The 20,706-nt window shown below is 42.1% G+C and overlaps 1 protein-coding gene across 1 annotated transcript in view; it reads right to left on the bottom strand.

Moving 5' to 3' along the window:
• The window catches only part of Adamtsl3 (ADAMTS like 3), a 284,359-nt gene that overhangs the window by 133,752 nt on the left and 129,901 nt on the right, over positions 1–20,706 (bottom strand). Inside the window, exon 7 of the mRNA XM_028754834.1 lies at positions 12,940–13,066. Coding sequence (XP_028610667.1) covers positions 12,940–13,066 — 127 coding nt within the window. The remainder of the gene's footprint in view (positions 1–12,939; positions 13,067–20,706) is intronic.

Raw genomic sequence — 20,706 nt, 5'->3', positions numbered from 1 at the left:
AGAAGACCAAACCTAAGGATAATAGGTATAGATGAGAATGAAGATTCTCAACTTAAAGGGCCAGTAAATATCTTCAACAAAATTATTGAGGAAAACTTCCCTAACCTAAAGAACAAGATGCCCATAAACATACAAGAAGCCTACAGAACACCAAATAGACTAGACCAGAAAAGAAATACCTCCCGTCACATAATAATCAAAACATCAGATGCACAAAACAAAGAAAAAATACTAAAAGCAGTAAGGGAAAAAGGTCAAGTAACATATAAAGGCAGACCTATAAGAATTACACCAGACTTCTCACCAGAGACTATAAAAGCCAGAAGAGCCTGGACTGACATCATACAGACACTAAGAGAACACAATTGCCAGCCCAGATTACTATACCCAGCAAAACTCTCAATCACTATAGATGGTGAAACCAAGATATTCCATGACAAAACCAAATTTGCACAATATCTTCCCACAAACCCAGCACTTCAAAGGATAATTGATGGAAAATGCCAACACAAGGAGGGAAACTACAACCTAGGAAAAGCAAGTAAGTAATCTTCCAACAACCCCCAAAAAAGATACAAACATAACTTTACCTCTAATAACAAAAATAACAGGAAGCAACAATCATTTTTCCTTAATATCTCTTAACATCAATGGTTTCAATTCCCCAATAAAAAGACGCAGACTATCAGACTGGATACACAAACAAGACCCAGAATTTTGCTGCATACAAGAAACGCACCTCAGTGACAAAGACAGACACTACCTCAGAATAAAAGGGTGGAAAACAATTTTTCAAGCCAATGGTCCCAAGAAACAAGCTGGAGTAGCCATTCTAATATCAAATAAAATCGACTTTCATCCAAAATTAATCAAAAAAGATAAGGAAGGACACTTCATACTCATCAAAGGAAAAATCTACCAAGGTGAACTCTCAATTCTGAACATCTATGCTCCAAATGCAAGGGCACCTACATACATAAAAGAAACTTTACTAAAGCTCAAAACACACATTACACCTCACACAATAATAGTGGGGGATTTCAACACCCCACTGTCAGCAATGGACAGATCATGGAAACAGAAACTAAACAGAGACACTTTGAAATTAACAGAAGTTATGAACCAAATGGACTTAACAGACATCTATAGAACATTTCATCCTAAAACAAAAGAATATACCTTTTTCTCAGCACCTCATGGTACCTTCTCCAAAATAGACCATATAATTGGTCACAAAACAAGCCTCTACAGATACAAAAAGATTGAAATAATCCCTTGCATCTTATCAGATCACCACGGACTAAGACTGGTCTTTAATAATGACAAAACCAATGGAAAACCCACGTACACATGGAAACTGAACAACTCTCTACTCAATGATGACTTGGTCAAGGAAGAAATAAAGAAAGAAATAAAAGACTTTTTAGAATTCAATGAAAATGAGGACACATCATACCAAAACTTGTGGGACTCCATGAAGGCAGTGCTAAGAGGAAAGCTCATAGCTCTAAGTGCCTACAAAAAGAAACTGGAAAGAGCACACACTAACAAGTTGACTGCACAACTAAAAGCTCTAGAACAAAAAGAAGCAAATACACCCAGGAGGAGTAGAAGGCAGGAAATAATCAAACTCAGGGCTGAAATCAACCAAATAGAAACAGAAAGAACAATACAAAATATCAATAAAACCAGGAGTTGGTTCTTTGAGAAAATCAACAAGATAGATAAACCCTTAGCCAGATTAACCAGAGGGCACAGAGACAGTATCCAAATTAATAAAATCAGAACTGAAAAGGGAGACATAACAACAGAAACTGAAGAAATTCAAAAAATCATCAGATCCTACTACAAAGGCCTATACTCAACAAAACTGGAAAACCTGGATGAAATGGACAATTTCCTAGACAGATACCAGGTACCGAAGTTAAACCAGGAGCAGATAAACCATCTAAATAGTCCCATAACCCCTCAGGAAATAGCAGCAGTCATTAAAAGTCTCCCCACTAAAAAAAGCCCAGGACCAGATGGTTTTAGTGCTGAATTCTATCAGACCTTCAAGGAAGACCTAATACCAATTCTCTTCAAACTATTCCACAAAATAGAGACAGAAGGAACACTACCCAATTCGTTCTATGAAGCTACAATTACACTCATACCCAAACCCCACAAGGACCCGACAAAGAAAGAGAACTTCAGACCAATCTCCCTTATGAACATCGATGCAAAAATACTCAATAAAATTCTAGCAAACCGAATCCAAGACCACATCAAAACAATCATCCATCATGATCAAGTAGGTTTTATCCCAGGAATGCAGGGATGGTTCAATATTCGGAAATCCATCAATGTAATCCACTATATAAACAAACTTAAAGAAAAAAACCACATGATCATCTCACTAGATGCTGAGAAAGCATTTGACAAAATTCAACATCCCTTCATGATAAAAGTCTTGGAAAGATCAGGAATTCAAGGCCCCTACCTAAACATAGTAAAAGCAATTTACAGCAAACCAGTAGCCAACATCAAGCTAAATGGAGAGAAACTTGAAGCAATCCCACTAAGATCAGGGACTAGACAAGGTTGCCCACTCTCCCCCTACCTATTCAATATAGTACTGGAAGTCTTAGCCAGAGCAATTAGACAGCAAAAAGAAGTCAAAGGGATACAAATAGGAAAGGAAGAAGTCAAAATATCGCTATTTGCAGATGATATGATAGTATACTTAAGTGACCCCCAAACTTCCACCAGAGAACTCCTAAACCTGATAAACAACTTCAGCAAAGTGGCTGGTTATAAAATCAACTCAAACAAATCAGTAGCCTTCCTCTACATGAAAGATAAACAGACTGAAAAAGAAATTAGGGAAATGACACCCTTCACAATAGTTGCAAATAATATAAAATACCTTGGTGTGAATCTAACCAAGCAAGTGAAAGACCTGTATGACAAGAACTTCAAGTCTCTGAAGAAAGAAATTGAAGAAGATCTCAGAAGATGGAAAGATCTCCCATGCTCATGGATTGGCAGGATTAATATAATAAAAATGGCCATCTTGCCAAAAGCAACCTACAGATTCAATGCAATCCCCATTAAAATCCCAACTCAATTCTTCACAGAGTTAGAAAAGGAAATTCTCAAATTCATATGGAATAACAAAAAACCCAGGATAGCGAAAACTATTCTCAACAATAAAAGAACTTCTGGAGGAATTACCATCCCTGACCTCAAGCTGTACTACAGAGCAATAGTGATAAAAACTACCTGGTATTGGTACAGAGACAGGCAGGAAGATCAATGGAATAGAATTGAAGACCCAGAAATGAACCCACACTCCTATGGTCACTTGATCTTTGACAAAGGAGCTAAAACTGTCCAGTGGAAAAAGGACAGCATTTTCAACAAATGGTGCTGGTTCAACTGGAAGACAACATGTAGAAGAATGAAAATTGATCCATTCTTATCCCCTTGTACAAAGCTCAAGTCTAAGTGGATAAAGGACCTCCACATAAAACCAGATACACTGAAACTAATGGAAGAGAAGGTGGGGAAAAGCCTCGAATACTTGGGCACAGGGGAAAAGTTCCTGAACAGAACTCCAATGGCATATGCTCTAAGATCGAGAATTGACAAATGGGACTTCATAAAATTGCAAAGTTTCTGTAAGGCAAAGGACACTGTCAATAGGACAAAACGACAACCAACAAATTGGGAAAAGATCTTTACCAATCCTTCATCTGATAGAGGGATAATATCCAATATATACAAAGAACTCAAGAAATTAGACTCCAGACAACCAAATTACCCTATTAAAAAATGGGGTATAGAGCTTAACAAAGAATTTTCAACGGAAGAAACTCGAATGGCCGAGAAGCATCTAAAGAAATGTTCAGCATCCTTAGTCGTCAGGGAAATGCAAATCAAAACAACCCTGAGATTCCATCTCACACCAGTCAGAATGGCTAAGATTAAAAACTCAGGTGATAGTAGATGCTGGCGAGGGTGTGGAGAAAGAGGAACACTCCTCCATTGTTGGTGGGACTGCAAGATGGTGCAACCACTTTGGAAATCAGTCTGGCGGTTCCTCAGAAAATTGGACATAGCATTACCCGAGGATCCAGCTATACCACTCCTAGGCATATACCCAGAAGATGCTCGAACATATAACAAGGACATATGCTCAACTATGTTCATAGCAGCCTTATTTATAATAGCCAGGAGCTGGAAAGAACCCAGATGTCCTTCAACTGAGGAATGGATTCAAAAAATGAGGTATGTTTACACAATGGAGTATTACTCAGCTATTAAAAACAATGAATTCGAGAGGTTCCTAGGTAAATGGATGGAACTAGAAATTATCATCCTGAGTGAGGTAAGCCAATCACAAAAGAAGACACATGGTATTCACTCACTGATTATTGGATATTAGCCTAGAACCTTGAAATGCCCAAGATGCAACTCACAGGCCACATGAAGCCCATAAAGAAGGAAGACCAAGTGAGGGTGATTCGGTCCTTCTTAGAAGGAGCAACAAAATACTCAAGGGAGCAAATATGGAGACAAAGTGAGGGACAGAAACTGAAGGAGGGGCCGTCTCAAGACCACCCCACCTGAGTATCTATCCCATGTGCAATCACCAAAGGTAGATGCTGATGTGGAAGACAGGAAGTGCATGCTGATAAGAGCCTGATATGGATGTCTCCTCAGAGGCCTTCAAGAGTCAGACATATTCAGAGGCAGATGCTCACAACTAGCCATTGAACTGATAATGGGGTTCTCAATAGAGGAGTTAGAGTGAAGACTGAAGGAACTGAAAGGGTTTGTGGCACCATGAGGAGAGCAACAATACCAACCAACCACAGCTCCCAGGGTCTAAACCACCAGCCTGGGAGCACTTAGGGGGGGATCCAGGGCTTCAGCTGAATATGTAAAAGTGGAGGGCCCTGCTGGGCATAGGTGGAAGAAGAGAACCTTGACCTCATGAAGGCTGGATGCCCCAGGGGGTGGGAATTTTGAGGGTGGGGAGCTGGGAGTGGGGGGGTGTAGATAGAGGTTACATCCACAGAGAAGAAGGAGGAGGGGCGAGGGGATTGGGGGTTCCGAGGGGGTGGTGGGGGATGGGGTAAGGGGACAACATAGGAAATGTAAATAAATCATCCAATAAAAAAAAAAAAAAGAAAGAAAAGGTCTTAGAACTCCCCCTGTGCTAACACTGACTGTGGGGATGAAAAAGCCAAGGGCTCAGTCAGTGAAGCATCTTGCCTGTGCTCGTAACTGCTGGCAGCCAAGCTGGGATTATTACAATGGTCTTTGGAATCTAGGCAAAGCCTATTGCATAAAGCCATCCAGCACCACTGAAATCATAGCAGGAAGCAGCACCACGCCTGGCTAAGTGTGTACACTCATTAGTTCCATGTTAATTGACCTCTGATGGTGTGCTTGATACTGGCCCAGAATTAGGAATAAAATAGACATGCAGCACATGTGGCGTGGTGCTAACTCTTGTAAAGCCTTACTAGTGTGAGATGCAAGCTGAACACATGGTAAAGCAAGTGTTTTCTGCAGCAAAGGCTAACCAGGAACTGAACGAAAGAGAAAGGCTGGCTTCAGGGAGATGTCTGTATGATGGTCTGAGATGCAGCTTGAATGGAAGACTGAGAACCTGATAGCTATGCTAAGAAACTGAATAAGCATATTCCAGGACATGAGTGGGCTGCTGAAAGAGAGAGCACACCAATGCAGAAAGGATCCTTGTCATTCTAGAGTTGTTCAGAAACCCACGATGATTATACCTTAATATGTGAGAGGGCAGATGGCAACAGGGGACCCTGTGGAGGTCATATGATATAGACTTTGGCAAGGACTGTGCATTTTATCAGAAGTACAACATTGTTTCCACAAAGAAGTGGGAAGTTCAGGATCTACCTCCTTTGCTGTGGAAACATAAGCTATGACAATCCTTCTGAATAAGGTCCACATGATACTTTTCTTTCTCCAACAGAAAACTAGAAGATATGCAGAAACATGCAAATCAGCCAGGCAGGTACTAATTGTCAATTGCTAGCTCCAAGCTATTTGTTTTGTGTCACATGTAAGTTTTGTGAATGGAAGGAACCATCCATTAAAAGTAGCAATGCCGGGCTCTGGAGAGAAAACTCAAACCGAAACACTGTTGCTTTCACACAGAGCTTGAATTCAGTTCTCTACACCCATAAACCATCCACAACTTAGTTCCAGGGGATCCAACACCCCTTTTTGACCTCCTCAGGCACTAGGCACACACGTGATGCACACATACAAGTAGGCAGGCAAAACACACGTACACATAAAATAATTTTTAAAAGAGTAACAGCCACTTGTGTTTGATTCATCCAGTGTTACAGTATTATCATGAAAATCTTGCCACAGAAAGACGAATGAGAAGGCAGAAAGTGTTACAATGAGGCAAGAATAAACCAATCTGTTTATCTGCTAGCAAATTCTTTACCTCAAATTCAGTCTTCCCTCCCATGGGCCATACTGAATTTGTAGGTTACCTTTAAAAGTGTTTGGCTAAGTTGCAATAAGCAGTGTGTGGTGAGGAAAACTAATATGCATTACACTGTGAGGCACTGTGGTCCACTCAGCCCAGACCGTGAGGACATAGTCATCACCACAGTGTTCAAACCTGAGTGAGGAACTGGCATTCCCACTGGGTCTTAGGTACTATAGTACCAACAAGCTTAGTTACCACTAGGCAAATGGATGATGAGCCCAGAACAGACACGCTGGACTCCTTTACTTGCCTCATTGTGCCCTCAGTAGATGAGACCAAAGGAAGGGACAAGCATGGAAGTCCCCAAGTCAAACTTATCAAGGAAAACTCCTGATAGATGTATTTGCTTCTTTGATGCTGTTTTTATGTGAATTACCTTTACTTATTCTGCATTATATACCTACGTCAGAACATTATGCTGGGCTGGTGAGATGGTTCAGTGGTTAAGAGCATTGGCTGCTCATCCTCAGGACCTGGGTTTGAATCCCAGCACCCACATGACCGCTCACCATCATCTCTAACTCCACGCCAAGGAATCTGACATCCTTTTCTAGCCTCTATGGGAACTGGTGCACAGATATACATGAAATTAAAACATCCTATACAAAAATAATAAAAATAAAAAAGACATCCCATAATATAAAATACTTCTAATTTTTTTAAAAATAACCCATTATTTAAAAATAAGCAAACAAAACCCCCCAAATTACATTGAACCTTTAACATGTATAGAATTATCAGTCAATTAAAAGTCTACTCATTTAGATCTTCAAGGTTGATTTTATGTTAATTCGTGTGTACTTGTATGTATGTCAGTGTCCTCCTCAAAGACCAGAAGAGGGCTTTAGATCCCATGGATCCAGAGTTACAGTTATGACCTTCCAGATGTGGGTGCTGGAAACCAAACTCAGGTCCTCTGCAAGAGTGGCAAGTGCTCTTAACCACCGAGCCATCCCTCCAAGCTCTCCATTTAAAACATTTTACATAATTATTGTTTTATACTAAAGACCACCAGAGTTTTGCCCCTTGGAACTTGAGTGGCTTCCAGCTTCTTTTCCAACATGCAAATCTATTTATGCTGGTTGTTAGTTCAGTCCCTGCCTGACTCTGAACAGGAAATTGGTGTGTTGTATCTGGATTCATTTCTGATTTTTCTCATAGCTAAGGCTTTGGCTCCAGGCTCTTACACCTTGTATCTGCCTCGCTGCACAAAGAACTGATATCCTGTATGCAGCCTTCTGCACTTTATCCAGTGCAAGGCCGTGCCAATAGCCTCTCATAGCCATGTCTTGACTCAAGGAGAGTCCCGGGGAAGGCAGGAATGATTGCTTGGCAAGACACTGGCTTAGGAGCTACGTGGACCCTGCTTCAGTGATGCACGCTCAGGGGAGCCATGGCTTCAGTTCCCACATTTCTTTCACACAAAGTATGATTATAGGGAAGTGCTTCCATATGGTTGAGGGAACTCCCAGCCAAACTGGCTTCAGCTGGCCAGTTTCAGAGCCACAGCAGACAGGATGGGGCCACCAAGAGAAAGAATCGAAAACTCAAAGCTCTATGCTTTCATGTAAGCATGCTACCTTTAGCCTTAGCCTTGGCATGGGTGTTTCTAAGTGAATGAAATGCCAGCATTTACCATGTCACTCATACCTTAGGATCTGCCTGGGCACCCTGGATCTCCTTTCTGTACAGAAACTGGGCAAAGACATTAGATACTTTCAGGATTATTAATCAGCAGCATCCCGTGGGCAGAAAGATCTCTGGGGCTTGCTGGTCAGCCAGGCTAATGACAAGCTCCAAATTCAGTGAGGGACTCTGTCACAAAGGAATAAGGCAGATAATGACAAAACAGGATTTCTAAAGTCTTCCTCTGGCCTCAGCATACATATGTCCAGGTGGGTATTTGTACCTGCACACACATGTACAAGCACACGTACATACCATGCACAAACAAAAGTAAAAGAGAAGAAAAGGAAACCAGAATGACAAATCCGGGGCTTATAGGCACACACGAACTTTCCTAGAGAAAAAGATTTAACTTAAGAAAACATCTCACTAGTACTTTGAGAATTCCATATGTCAGATTTTGGTCATATCCATCCCTCCACCAATTCCTCTCAGATCCATACTCACCCCCAGCCAACTCTGTATCCTCATTTCTTTTAAACCAATTTAATATTTTAATAGAATCTCATAAGGATCTATGCTGACAGTTGATAAGAGGAGAGGAGAAAGAAGATGGAGGAGGAGGGAAGAAGGAAGGGATGGAAGGAAGGAAATGCAAGAAAATTTAGATCTAAATCTGAGGGGAGAGAAAGAGAGGAAGGACCTTTATCACAAGCGGGAAACCAGAGCTGTGGATGGCTCAGTCTGTAAAATACTTGCCACACAAGTATAAGAGCCCTAGTTCAGATCCCCAGCACCCAAACCTGGCATAGTGACCCATGGCAGTAATGTTAGCATTTAGGGAATTCAGACAGGCACATTGTGGGGTTGGTTCATTGGCCAGCCAGCCTGATGAATTTGTGGGCTTCATGTTCAGTGAAAGACCCTGTCTCAAACACTGAAAGCAGTTTAAAAAGACACTTGATGATAACCTCTGGCCTCCGCATGCATGTTCACATGTTGGATGTGCACACTCACAGGAGCATGTACACCTGCTGTATACTCATACAAAGAACAGTGCTCTGGTAGACAGTGCTAACACAACACTCCATCCTGTGTCCCTTTCCATTTCAGAGCCTCCTCTCCACACTTCACACACACACACACACACACACACACACACACACATCAGATAAATGGCTTTAGGAAACAGTTCCGAGGGCTTTTGTTCTGGTTCAATTAGAATGATCTTGGTATCTCATTTCTTTTGGATTCTGATACAAATGAAGTCTTCTTTGATGAATTTTCAAACCTAAAAGCCAGCCCTCACTCTAGCTGCTTTCTGTCACTGTGGAATGACTCTTTTTTATTCTGTTAGTGTTCTCACTCAGATGCCTTCCTGAAGCAGTCCTTTAGAGTACAGCCTGTCTCTTCAGACTGCCTGATAAGCGTCTGTCATCCAATTTTGCTTTCTCCTCCAGTCCATTCTTGTGTGATCCTTCCCCCGCAACCATCAGCAGCTCTCTTAAAAGCCCTTTTCAAGCTATTTTCTAAAACTAATTTGCTGAGACATTTCTTAACATCTCTGGTCTTTAATATCCTCCCTGCAAAAACGAGTTTGACAATATCAGAGTCGGAATTCAAGAGACCTAACAAAATGAAGTGACATCAGACATCTGAGGAGTACTCTGATAATCATAAAGTACTTTGTCATCTTGGTACCAGTGATGACAATGAGTGGGATGCTTATCACTTAGTTATTACCCCCTCAAAAGCAACCATGTCACATGCTACAGTTCTTCTCAGTGGTACAGAGTCCTAGGGGATGACTTTGCTTTGTGAATAAAGGACACAGAACCAGAAAAAGATCCTCACTACCATCTCTTCTTGACGGGATGGTGGATATGATGTCTAACTGTTCAATTCTATAGCCATGAAGACAAATGCATGGCCCCAGGATGTGGAGAGAGAAGAGCTTGAGTCCTGGAAGACAACACACAGTATGGGAGACGCTTCCTCAGCCTAAAAAGTCCTTGGAGCCTTTGAGAAGTCGACACCTAGTTTATTATCTGGGTTTGACTGGATCTGGGATATGTGCATTCCTATGTAGCTGTCAGGGTCACCTACTTCATAAAGTCTATGGAAGGGACCCTCCATAAATTTGGTTTCTAATCTTACCTGTCCCTTACCATGATCCCTCTGTATTTTTTTTTTTTTTACTGTCATTAGTGAGTTCCATCTCCTTTCCACCTAGTGAGTGGTGCATCTCACTGTCTTTATTCTCTGTGATCACCTAATAAAGAGCCAATCAGATCCAAGAGGATAGAACACATGTCATTTTCCACCAGGTTCTCCAATGTGCTCTGAATTTACGACCTCTTTACTCTTGGAAAACCCCTCTACCCAATCTCATTTTCTCTTCCCTCATCAACTCGCTGAGATCAGGCTTATGCATCTGAAATTCACTGATGCCACTCTTGAGGATATTACAGATCACCTTCATACTGCTAGAATTAAATGTGCATGCATGCATGTGTGCGTGCGTGCGTGTGTGTATCTGTGTGTCCTGGATTGCAGCCATCTTCACAAGAGCATTTGGCAGAGCTCACATGACTTCCTCCAGATGACTGACTCCTTTGGCTTCTGTGACTCTGCTCTCCGTAAATCCCATGTTCACCTACCTACTCTTCTCCTCTGATTAAATGCTGGAGCTCCTCAGGATGCAACCCATGGCTGCTTCCTGTTCTACATGCTCCCTTTAGGTGGGCTACTATATTCATGACTAAATCTCACAAGTCAGGGCATCAGGTTTCCATCAGCCATAATGGGCTGGTATATTTCTAACCTACAAACAGGCAGCTACAAACAAAATACACTCAACAGCTGTTGGAAAGCTTCAGAAAGGTGTAAAGGGATTGGATATCCAGAGAACCAGTATTCCTGAGAGAAGAAAACTCCAGGGAGGTGAGTTATTATCCTTGAACTGTGGATACTGAATCTCAGAAGAACAAATGAATATAGCCAGCGGCTTAAGCTCAAAATGTTGCTTCATCCCATGTCTTTCACTGTAATATTTACTCAATAAACTCTTTTCCATAATTCCTCCTCCTAAATACCCTTCCAAGTATCCCATCCTCACCATCTCCTGACACACTTCCTCAGACCAAGGCCCTTGGGTGTGTAAATATAGTTTCCTATTTGAACTCTCTGCTTCCAGAACGTTCTTGAAGGTAATCTGCAGGTTCTCCCATGTCACTCCACTGCCAAAACATTTTGATGATTCTGTCTAACCCAGAATATAAAACACGCTGATGACAGCTTTTATGCTTGACTACTGAATCCCATTCTGTCGTATCTTTTACTTTTCAATGTACATTCAGCTTTGAGCAGCAAATGAGTAGAACCTTGATAAAGCCTGGCTTGTTTGGTGAGATGGGGTGTGCCTAGAATTCCAGCACTCAGGAAGCTTCAAATGCATCAGCCTGAGCTATATGGTGCAACCCCTCCATATACACACACAGTGGCAGGTTTTCCTCTAGTGTTGTATCACACTCTTCTTGCAAGATCACATCCTCCTGTAGTTTCTGTTTCCTGTCCTCCCTGCTTTCTGTCCCCCCTGCTTCCTGTCCCCCTGCTTCCTGTCCCCCCTGCTTCCTGTCCCCCCCTGCTTCCTGTTCCCCCCCCCGCTTCCTGTCCTCCCCTTTCCTTTATCCCATGGTCTCCTCAACCTAGGAATAAATAATATCCTAACTTCGTATAACAACCAGACCCTAAAACCAATAGAAAATTTAAGGGTAGAAAACAAGAGACAAGAAAATGGCCAGAGAAGTGGCTGGGTGGCTAAGATCCCTTACTGCCCTGACAGTGGGCCTGCACTCAGTTCCTAGTGTCCACACAGCAGCTCATGGGTGTTTGTAGCTCTAGCTTCAGAGGGTCTCATGTTCTCTCTCTCTATAGCTCTGGTAGACACGTGTTAAATGTATCTACATTCAGGCACATATATGCATAAAATGCAAGTAAATATCTCAAAAAGAGGATGGTAGAAAACAAAATGGATAGCTACATTTGCTTGTTCGTGGGTGCTCTGATAGGACAATGATTTTGAGAGGCTCCAACAGAGATGCCATGTCCTGCAAAGCTTAAACTATTCACTAGCTGGCCATTCACGCTTACAGTTGGCCCCAGAATTAAAGAGCAGTATTGCTGAAATGGGAAGATAAAACTTCTGAATAAATACAGCTTCATAAGCGCCACTTCCACAATGAGAGCAAAATTAAAGACATAACAGGATGAAATTACATTTGAAATATATGTGACAGACTAAAGATCAACATTCCTGGTACACAAAGTTTACAGAAATAAAAATTAAGAAATGGTATAGCAGATAAATGGCTTCAGCTCATTAACTGAAAATAAGGCAAATACGATGTCCTTTTCTATCTTGTCAGCAATGAAAAGAAGACAAATGAAATTACGACCCCAGTTTACCAGAAAAAAATATTTTAGGCTATTTAAAAATTGACTTCCAGATACTTTAAAAAATAGTAAGATTTTGTACTAGCAAAAGCTCAAAAAAAAAAAAATGGGAAACCATCAAAGAGTTGGTAGAACCAGATTTGATGTGCTAAATTTAAAAAGAAAAACTGAAAAATGATAACGTTAAAAAAAGAAACTTGACTTTCTGAAAACTGGCCAAAGTTGATTTCATTGAGACGAGTCGAGCATCAGGAACATGTTGTTCTGGTCAGAGTGGAAACCAGCTTGCTTAAGGTACTACGGAGCTAGGTTTCAACACTTACTTTTCTCAGGAGACAGGTGCATCTTGGTCTGACCCCGCACCAGCCTGCAGGTGGAACCGTCCCCCGCACAGACGCCACAGTTGTCTTCCTTGACATTACTTCCCAGCTGTCTATCACAGCCCACGGTCTGTGCAAGAAAAGAGAAGAAGGCATCTCACTTAGGATGTTATCTTGATTCAGTTTATGAGCTGGCTGTCTTTATGAGGGCACCATTTTGTAAGTGTGACTAACGTGGTGTCTCGGGGTTTAAGACCATTTCCGTTATTCTTATGCAAAACCCCCAGAATCGCAATGACTGAAGCTGTCTCCCTGCAACCTTACTCTCCTCTAGCTACACTTCAATTATCTGTATACCTATAGTCAATATTTCTTTTCCACCTTTCTCTCTGACCCCCTCAATCACATTCCCACGAAAATCTCTTGTAGCACAGACAGCCTTGAAGTTACTGTGTAGTATGGGATGACATTAACATTCTCTGATCCTTCAACTTCCACCTCCCAGGTGCTCAGAGTGATGATTCGCCTCATCTCATCTGGTTTGTGTGGTGAGAGGACCAAGCTTGGGGCTCTGTGATGCTGGGCAAGCGCTGTGCCAACTGGGCTACATTCCCAGCCCCTCTTCCTGCTCCCTGCTTTCCCTCCATGCCTACCTTTGCCCCAGGCCCTTGTTTTTTCCACCCGATGTCTATGCCTTAGGCCCAGTATGTCTGTAAATTGTCCATCTGTGGTTACATCTATGTTTCTTTATCACTAACTGCTCTTACCCCTAGGTTGCCACCTCCACAGAATTATATCCGTGTATCTACAGATGATCGTAAAGAGAAAAACAGGAGTTGTGTCCCATACAAAACATGGTTTGCTGTTATCTTTCAGTTAACTGCGTCACTATACCTGTGTGTGTAATATTGAAACCGTACTTACAGAAGAACAGCCATGTTCTGTATTTCTTTTCATTTTTCACAAATAAGACTTTTGCATGAAGTGTGCTCAGTAATCTTTACCAGTCTAATAGTTTATCTCTACTTCCTGATGTTATTCATAAGCCTGGCAATGAAGTGCAGGGACTGTGAAGACAGTCATGACAAATCCTGACTCATCTACCACATCCTTTAAAATACAGGATGCTGGGCAAATAGTCAGACTCCCAGAGACTCATTTTCCTCAACAGTGAGGAGAGATAAAGATGCCAATGTGTATTTCACCAAAGATGTAGCAAGAATTAAAGGAGAAAAAAGCAGCACAGTGATCAGACGATTCTAGAGAGTTCTAAAAGGAGCAGGAGGTTGGTTTGACTGTTTCTGTCTGTCGTCAGCTTTGGACTCTAGGAGCCAGTACACTGCAGTGAGCAGAGCTGTCAAATTACTCTGTTCTCCAGGTGCTGAAGAGAAAAGAGGAACTGGACAGAGTTCAAGCCACATCTATAGGGGAGTCTTTCCAAAATGTTGGTGTTGAAGGGCAGGAGAAAGATGGAATGAGCGCTTCAGAGAGAGACAGGATATGTTCCAAGGAAATGAGGGAATAGCTGTACTTTGAGATGTTTTCAGTCCCGTCCCAGGATGCCAGGAGTAAAGGGGTCTACACTTGCTCTGTGGAATCACAAACGGTGAAAGCTACAGCCTTCAGTATTTAGCTCAACTGGAAAAAGTCTCAAAAGTCAGACTTCTTACAGGGAACACTGCCGTGGGTATTAAATTATTGGATGAGCAGCTGGAGTCAATAACACTTATACTCCTTTATTTTGATAATAGGACTTTAAAGATTAATATTGGTGATACATTTTTAAATTTGTATGTGTACATATGTGTTCATGTATGAGTCCAGGAGCACACATATCAGGGAACACATGTGGTAGTCAGAGGCCAGCTGGCACATAAACTTCTAGGGATCCTCCTATTCCTGCCTCCCCAAAGCTGAGATTATAGATATATGCTGCTGTATCCAGCTTTATGTGGGTCCTAAGGATTTGAACTCAGGACCTTGTGCTTACATGGCAACTCTTCTCCCAGCGGCTCTATAACACTGCCCTGATGTTTGCTGGATGTTTACCATATGCCTGGCATTGTGCCACAAATGCTGCCCGTGGTCTTTCATTTCTTCTCCACAACGACCTTATGATACAAGTGAGACCTTTTATCTACATCTTACAAAGAAGGAGTCTGTCTGCACACAGTGGAAGCTAAATGGCTTATCCCCATGGCAGAGACAGCACACAGTGCCAGTAATAGTTTTAAACCCCTGATCCTCTAAGCAGAATCCCAACAGTGTGCCACGCCTTCGTGCACCTTTGCTCTCAGCAGAAAGACAAGGAGGATCCCTGTTACAGAGGACTTTATATGAATATTTACAAGCACATGTGGGACAGCTTAAGGGTGATTGATTCTGGAAACATACTTGCATGGTTGGGATTGGACCAGTGAGTAACTGTGTTCATGAAACTTTCCCCACGGGAAATAATTCTGCCATGAAATTATAGACATCGTCTTCCTGGGCCAAGCTCTGTCCTCACATGTCGCTGTCCCTGAGCGCTTAGCATTTCATGAGGGTGAGAGTCACCCTTTCTCTGTTCATCCAGGAAGGGTGTGTGCTGAAGAGTTAGGGCGAACTTATTTTGAAGAGTGTTTGGGGCTTTGCAAAATCTTGGGCAATCGAATCCCTCCCAAGCGCTTGTATTTGCTTCCTAATTTTTTTTTTAAGTTAAAATTCATCCAAATCTTACAGCCAAACAAAGCATGTGAAAACATCACAGAAAAATGATATTTGAAAAGAAGGTCTGATCGCCCTGTGATTCATCAAATGTAAGCTGGAGTTGACTTGAAACTGAGGCAGAATGAACTCTGGCTCTCTAGATCTTCCACCGCGCATAATAAGCAACTCCTGAAATAATATCTGAAGTGTTTTCCGACTTCTGTGACATCTCCTAATGTCAAGATACCTAATTACGATGATTTATAAACTACTAACTGATAAACCCATCAAGCATATTAGCATCAATTAAATTATCCTTTTCTATATAATGCCAAGCATAAGACTATAAATCAACAAGACAAGATTCTTATCTTGCAGCCTAGCTAATGAGACAAGTTAAAAGTTATAAGACACGAGATGACATAAACACATACTTTAAATATATGAGCAGTGGTTTTTGGAAGACATTATCATTTATAAACAGAATTTTCTTTACAGCAGAGATTATTCCAAAGTTCAGGAAGATGGAGTTTAAATAAGTGCTATTAATCCAAATTAAGCAAAATATAAAATTTCCAGATAGATCTTGACTCCTTCAAGAACCAAACGAATTTTGAATGAACTTTTTTACTTGATATCTCTGAAAATTGTATTTTACTTTGGAGGAAATTTGAAATTGATCTTGTGTCCAACTAGACGCTTTACCCATACTGACTAGTGTTCCTGGTCTGGGACCTTCCAGGTCCTCTGCACACTACTGGAGAAAACAGGTAATTATCAATGAAATTGGGCTCATGCCTAACTAGAAGCTTTACCCGTACTGACTAGTGTTCATGGTCCTGAAACCTTCTAGGTATTCTGTACACTACCGGAAAAGAAAAGCAACCATCAATATCATGCGGCTACAAACCCTGTGACCTGCAACAGAGACCTATTTGCAAGATATACTTGCACAGTAGTGGCACAAATGTTAATCAATCAGATTTTTAGGTTAAATGTAAAGCCTGCTCCATGAGATGGAACCCATATCTAAAAATGCTAAAGTGGCCAAGAGCCTGAGACTGGAAAGGTCATAGGCCCTTGGGGAAATCCTATTACTATTATTTTTCTAAAGGGACATAACACTAAAATGGCTCCTGATGACATACTGCTGTACCCTAGATCAGTGACTCAGCCAACCCTCATCAGAGAAGCCTCTTCTTGCATTAACACAGACTATACCTGGATGGCAAAGAGGGAGAAACTTTGTAGCCCCCTATCCTAAATGGGACATCCTCTTCAAACCGTCCCCGCAAGGCTCGAGAGTCCATGGAGCATAGGAGGTAGAAAGGTTGTAAGAGCCAACGTTGCTGGGTGACCTCATGAAAACAGCACCACCCAGACACAACGGGACTGATGCACATAGGGACTCATAGAGGCTGTAGCAGCATACACAGGTCCTGCATAGGTTCAAACCAGACAAAATCCCAGCACGAAGAAGGGAAAGTGGGCATCCCTAACCAAGAATTTATGTGCAGTTGAAACAGGAAATCGGTTTTCTCCAATGGAGTGTCCCTGGGTATGTCAACCACACTCCAGGGCAGGCTGCATGCTCAGGAGCCATTGGCAAACACAAAGTGGACTATATTTGTGGTGAGCCTTTGTTTCATTCTCTCTAGCAGAGCTATATTTTTTTGTCTCCTTGGTTTGTTTGTTTTCACTTGGAGGGAGAGAAGAGAAAGAACATGAATCTGGGTTCGGTAGGGAAGTAGGAAGAACCTGGGAAAGCCGAGGGAGGGGAAATATGATTAAAAAAAGTATGAATTTTTTAAGATTATAAAAAGTTGAAGAAAAGCAAGCAAGTTGTGCCTGCCTTTGGAGACAGACACTCTAAGCATTTCAATCCTCTCAGTCCATGTAAGGACTTGAGTTCCTCAGTTTCATTAGAAGTGATCCATTGTCACTGTTCGGTCAGTGAAATATGAGCCCAACTGACCTGTGTCACCACGAGAGTCTCATGGTCTCTCTATCTACTGTGGCTTTGCTAAAAAGTATTGATGTTAGGATAAAGCTCCCCTCAGCCTGGGTCCCTACAACACCCCAAGAGCAGGAATCCTGATGACCTACATTGGCAAGTGGCATTAGCAGGAGGCAGCATTTGATTGCTTTAAGCCACTGGCCTTGGGGGGGTTGTTGGTTTCTGCAGGAAAACCTAGCCTATATTACAGAGGGGTGTAATCTGGATATTCTAAAGCTACGTTGGTGACAGAAGATTTTTTTTAGAACTGGAAGTTTCATGTTAAAGTTCAGATCTCTAACTTTTTTGCTTTTCAAGAAAACAAAAAAATAAATACAACCTCGAAAAAGCTTCTATTTCTTTTCCACTTTCAGTGTAATGAAAAATGGCAGAAGCTACAAGGGTATGAATAATTAAGCTCAACACCAAAAAAATGTGAAAAGCCAATGACATCATGGTGGGAAAAGTGTAGGTGTTAAATTATTGCAGGAGTAGCTGAATCCAATGAATTCAGTGAACTTTTACTCTGAGCTTGTATTTTTCCAGTTCCAACAGTGCCTATTGCATACTCTGACCAGACCTGAAAGTCTCCCTACAGGACTGTGAAAGTCTCCCTACAGGACTGTGTGTGTGTGTGTGTGTGTGTGTGTGTGTGTGTGTGTCTTTTGAGTTTGAATCTATGCTACTGAGTCACCTATTTGCAAGTCATCTGCTGGACTGACTGGATCACATTCCATTTTCAATTAAACTTTACCTTTACAAATAGTCAGAAAAGAAAATATCATTAGCTGATGAGTAAGGGTAGGCAGGCACCTTTGGGAGAAAAAAATGTCTGCATTAAGCAACTCCTCCATTTTCTTGTCTTCTTGTTTTATCTCAGAATGTAGAAAAACTCAGAGAATGAAGCAAGATCACTCAGCCACTCCAACTCACTTATTTATGCAACCTAGAGTGTTAGATTTTCGAGCATAGTTTAGACAGATAACGCCAGACCAAACGGTTCCATGGGGGGGGGTTATTCAGGGCGGAGGGAAGAGAGCAAGAGGAGAGAGAGAACAGAGAGAGAGGTAGAGGAGTAGGGGCCGGCCATGACCACATGGAGAGAGGAGGAATGGAAGGGGGAGGGGAGGGGGGCAGAGAACCTGCAGGCTAGGGATTGAGAGAGCAAGAGAGTGAGGAGGGGCCAAGCAGCTCCTTTTATAGTAGGCAGGGCTACCTGGCTGTTGCCAGGTAACTGTGGGGAGGAGCGTACCTGGCTGCTGCCAGGTAACTGTGGAGGTGGAGTTTAGACAGAATACTAACATAGAGAAAACTCAGATTATTATAATACTGAACTGACCATGCTTCAAAACATTCCTGTCTGCCACCTTTCTTTTCTGGACATGTATGCTATGCCTGCAAACTAAGCATGACCAGAAATGTGTCTATCATCTTTCCTTCTTGAAATATAACCTTACACTGAGCATGCTCTGTCATTTTCTAGCTATGTGGGCTCATCTGGGTGTTTGCATACCCTTAAAATTCAAAATGTTTTGAAGTCTTGATCCCCATAGTGATAGCATTTAGGGTGGGGCCTCTAGGAAGTGATTAAATCATGAGGGAGGAACCCACTAGAGTGGATTAGTGCCCCTAGAAGACAGGGCTGGGAGACCTCTCTTGTCTCTTACAAGACATGAGGTCTTAGCTATCCAAAAACTAGGAAATAGGCTCTCATCGGACAATAGTTTCCAGTGCTTCGGTCTAGAACTTCCAGCCTTTCTAACTGTAAAAAGTACATTCTGTTGTTTATGAAATCCACTCTGAAGCATTGTCATATCACACAGACTGAGACACTCTGGGAAATTATCTCCCTCTGAATGCCATTCTCCTTATAAACAAAGAATATAGTATTTGTATAGGAAGGGCACTGTACCTACTTCCTCAGATGATGATGAGCTAGTGAGTAAGGCACTTAGATGATGTCCAATTCCAGAAAGCACCTAGTATCAGTTTTATTTTTATCTTAAATTGTATTATACATTTTAGAACAAAAATTTTAATTAAAATTATTTTGTGTGGGTGTTTCATTCGCATGTATGTCTGTGCAAAACACATGTACAGTGCCTAAGGAAGAGGGTATCAGATCTCCTGAAGCTAAAGTTATAAACAGTTGTGAGCTACAATGTTGGTGCTGGGACTTGAACCCAGACCCTCTGGAAGAGCAGCCCGTGCTTTTAACTGCTGGAGCCATCTCTCTACCCCCTCATAAACTGTTTTATCACAAATTCTAAATGACTCTATCTACCTAGGTGCCAGGAAATGTGTTAAACATAAACAAGAAATCAAGCATGTGCTAAAGCAGTCCCTCAACGGGTAAGAGGATGAATGCTTTTTCAGAGAACCCAAATTTGATTACTGGGACCATTGTCAGGCCACTCACAACTGCCTGCAACACTAGTTTCAGAAGGTCTAGGTCCTCTTCTGGCCTCTGAGGGCTTGCGCACACACACACACACACACACACACACACACATATTAAGGAGAGAGAGGAGAATGAAGAGGAGAAGAGGAAGAGGAGGAGGAAGGAGAAGAAGAGGAGGAAGAAGAGGACGAGGAAGAGGAGGAACAGGAAGAGGAGGAGGTGGAAGAAGAGGAAGAGGAGGAGGAAGAAGAGGAAAAAGGAGGAGGAGGAGGAGGAGGAAGAAGAGGAAGAGGAGGAGGAAGAAGAGGAAGAAGAGGAAGAAGGAGGAAGAGGAGGAGGAGGAAGAGGAGGAAGAGGAAGATGAGGAGGAAGAAGAGGAGGAACAGGAAGAGGAGGAGGAAGAGGAGGAGGAAGAAGAAGAGAAAGAGGAGGAGGAAGAGGAGAAGGAAGAGGAGGAGGAGGAAGAGGAGAAGGAAGAGGAGGAGGAGGAGAAGGAAGAGGAGGAAGAGAAGGAAGAGGAGGAGGAAAAGGAAGAGGACGGCAAACTTTATCTGCAGAGTTGCCTGGCAAATATCAGAAGCAGAAGCAAATTTCATTCAGCAAGACCCATGGTGAGACCTGTGACTGTCTCATGCTGTCTGCTTTGCCAGCTAATGGAAAGTTGTCCCCAAGAGCATTGTGACAT

Source organism: Grammomys surdaster, unplaced genomic scaffold (genome assembly GCF_004785775.1).
Source record: "Grammomys surdaster isolate TR1022 unplaced genomic scaffold, NIH_TR_1.0 126036, whole genome shotgun sequence".
NCBI classification, from domain to species: Eukaryota; Metazoa; Chordata; class Mammalia; order Rodentia; family Muridae; genus Grammomys; species Grammomys surdaster.
The sequence above is the reverse complement of the archived record's forward strand: the minus strand, read 5'-3'. Positions and strand labels throughout refer to the sequence as shown.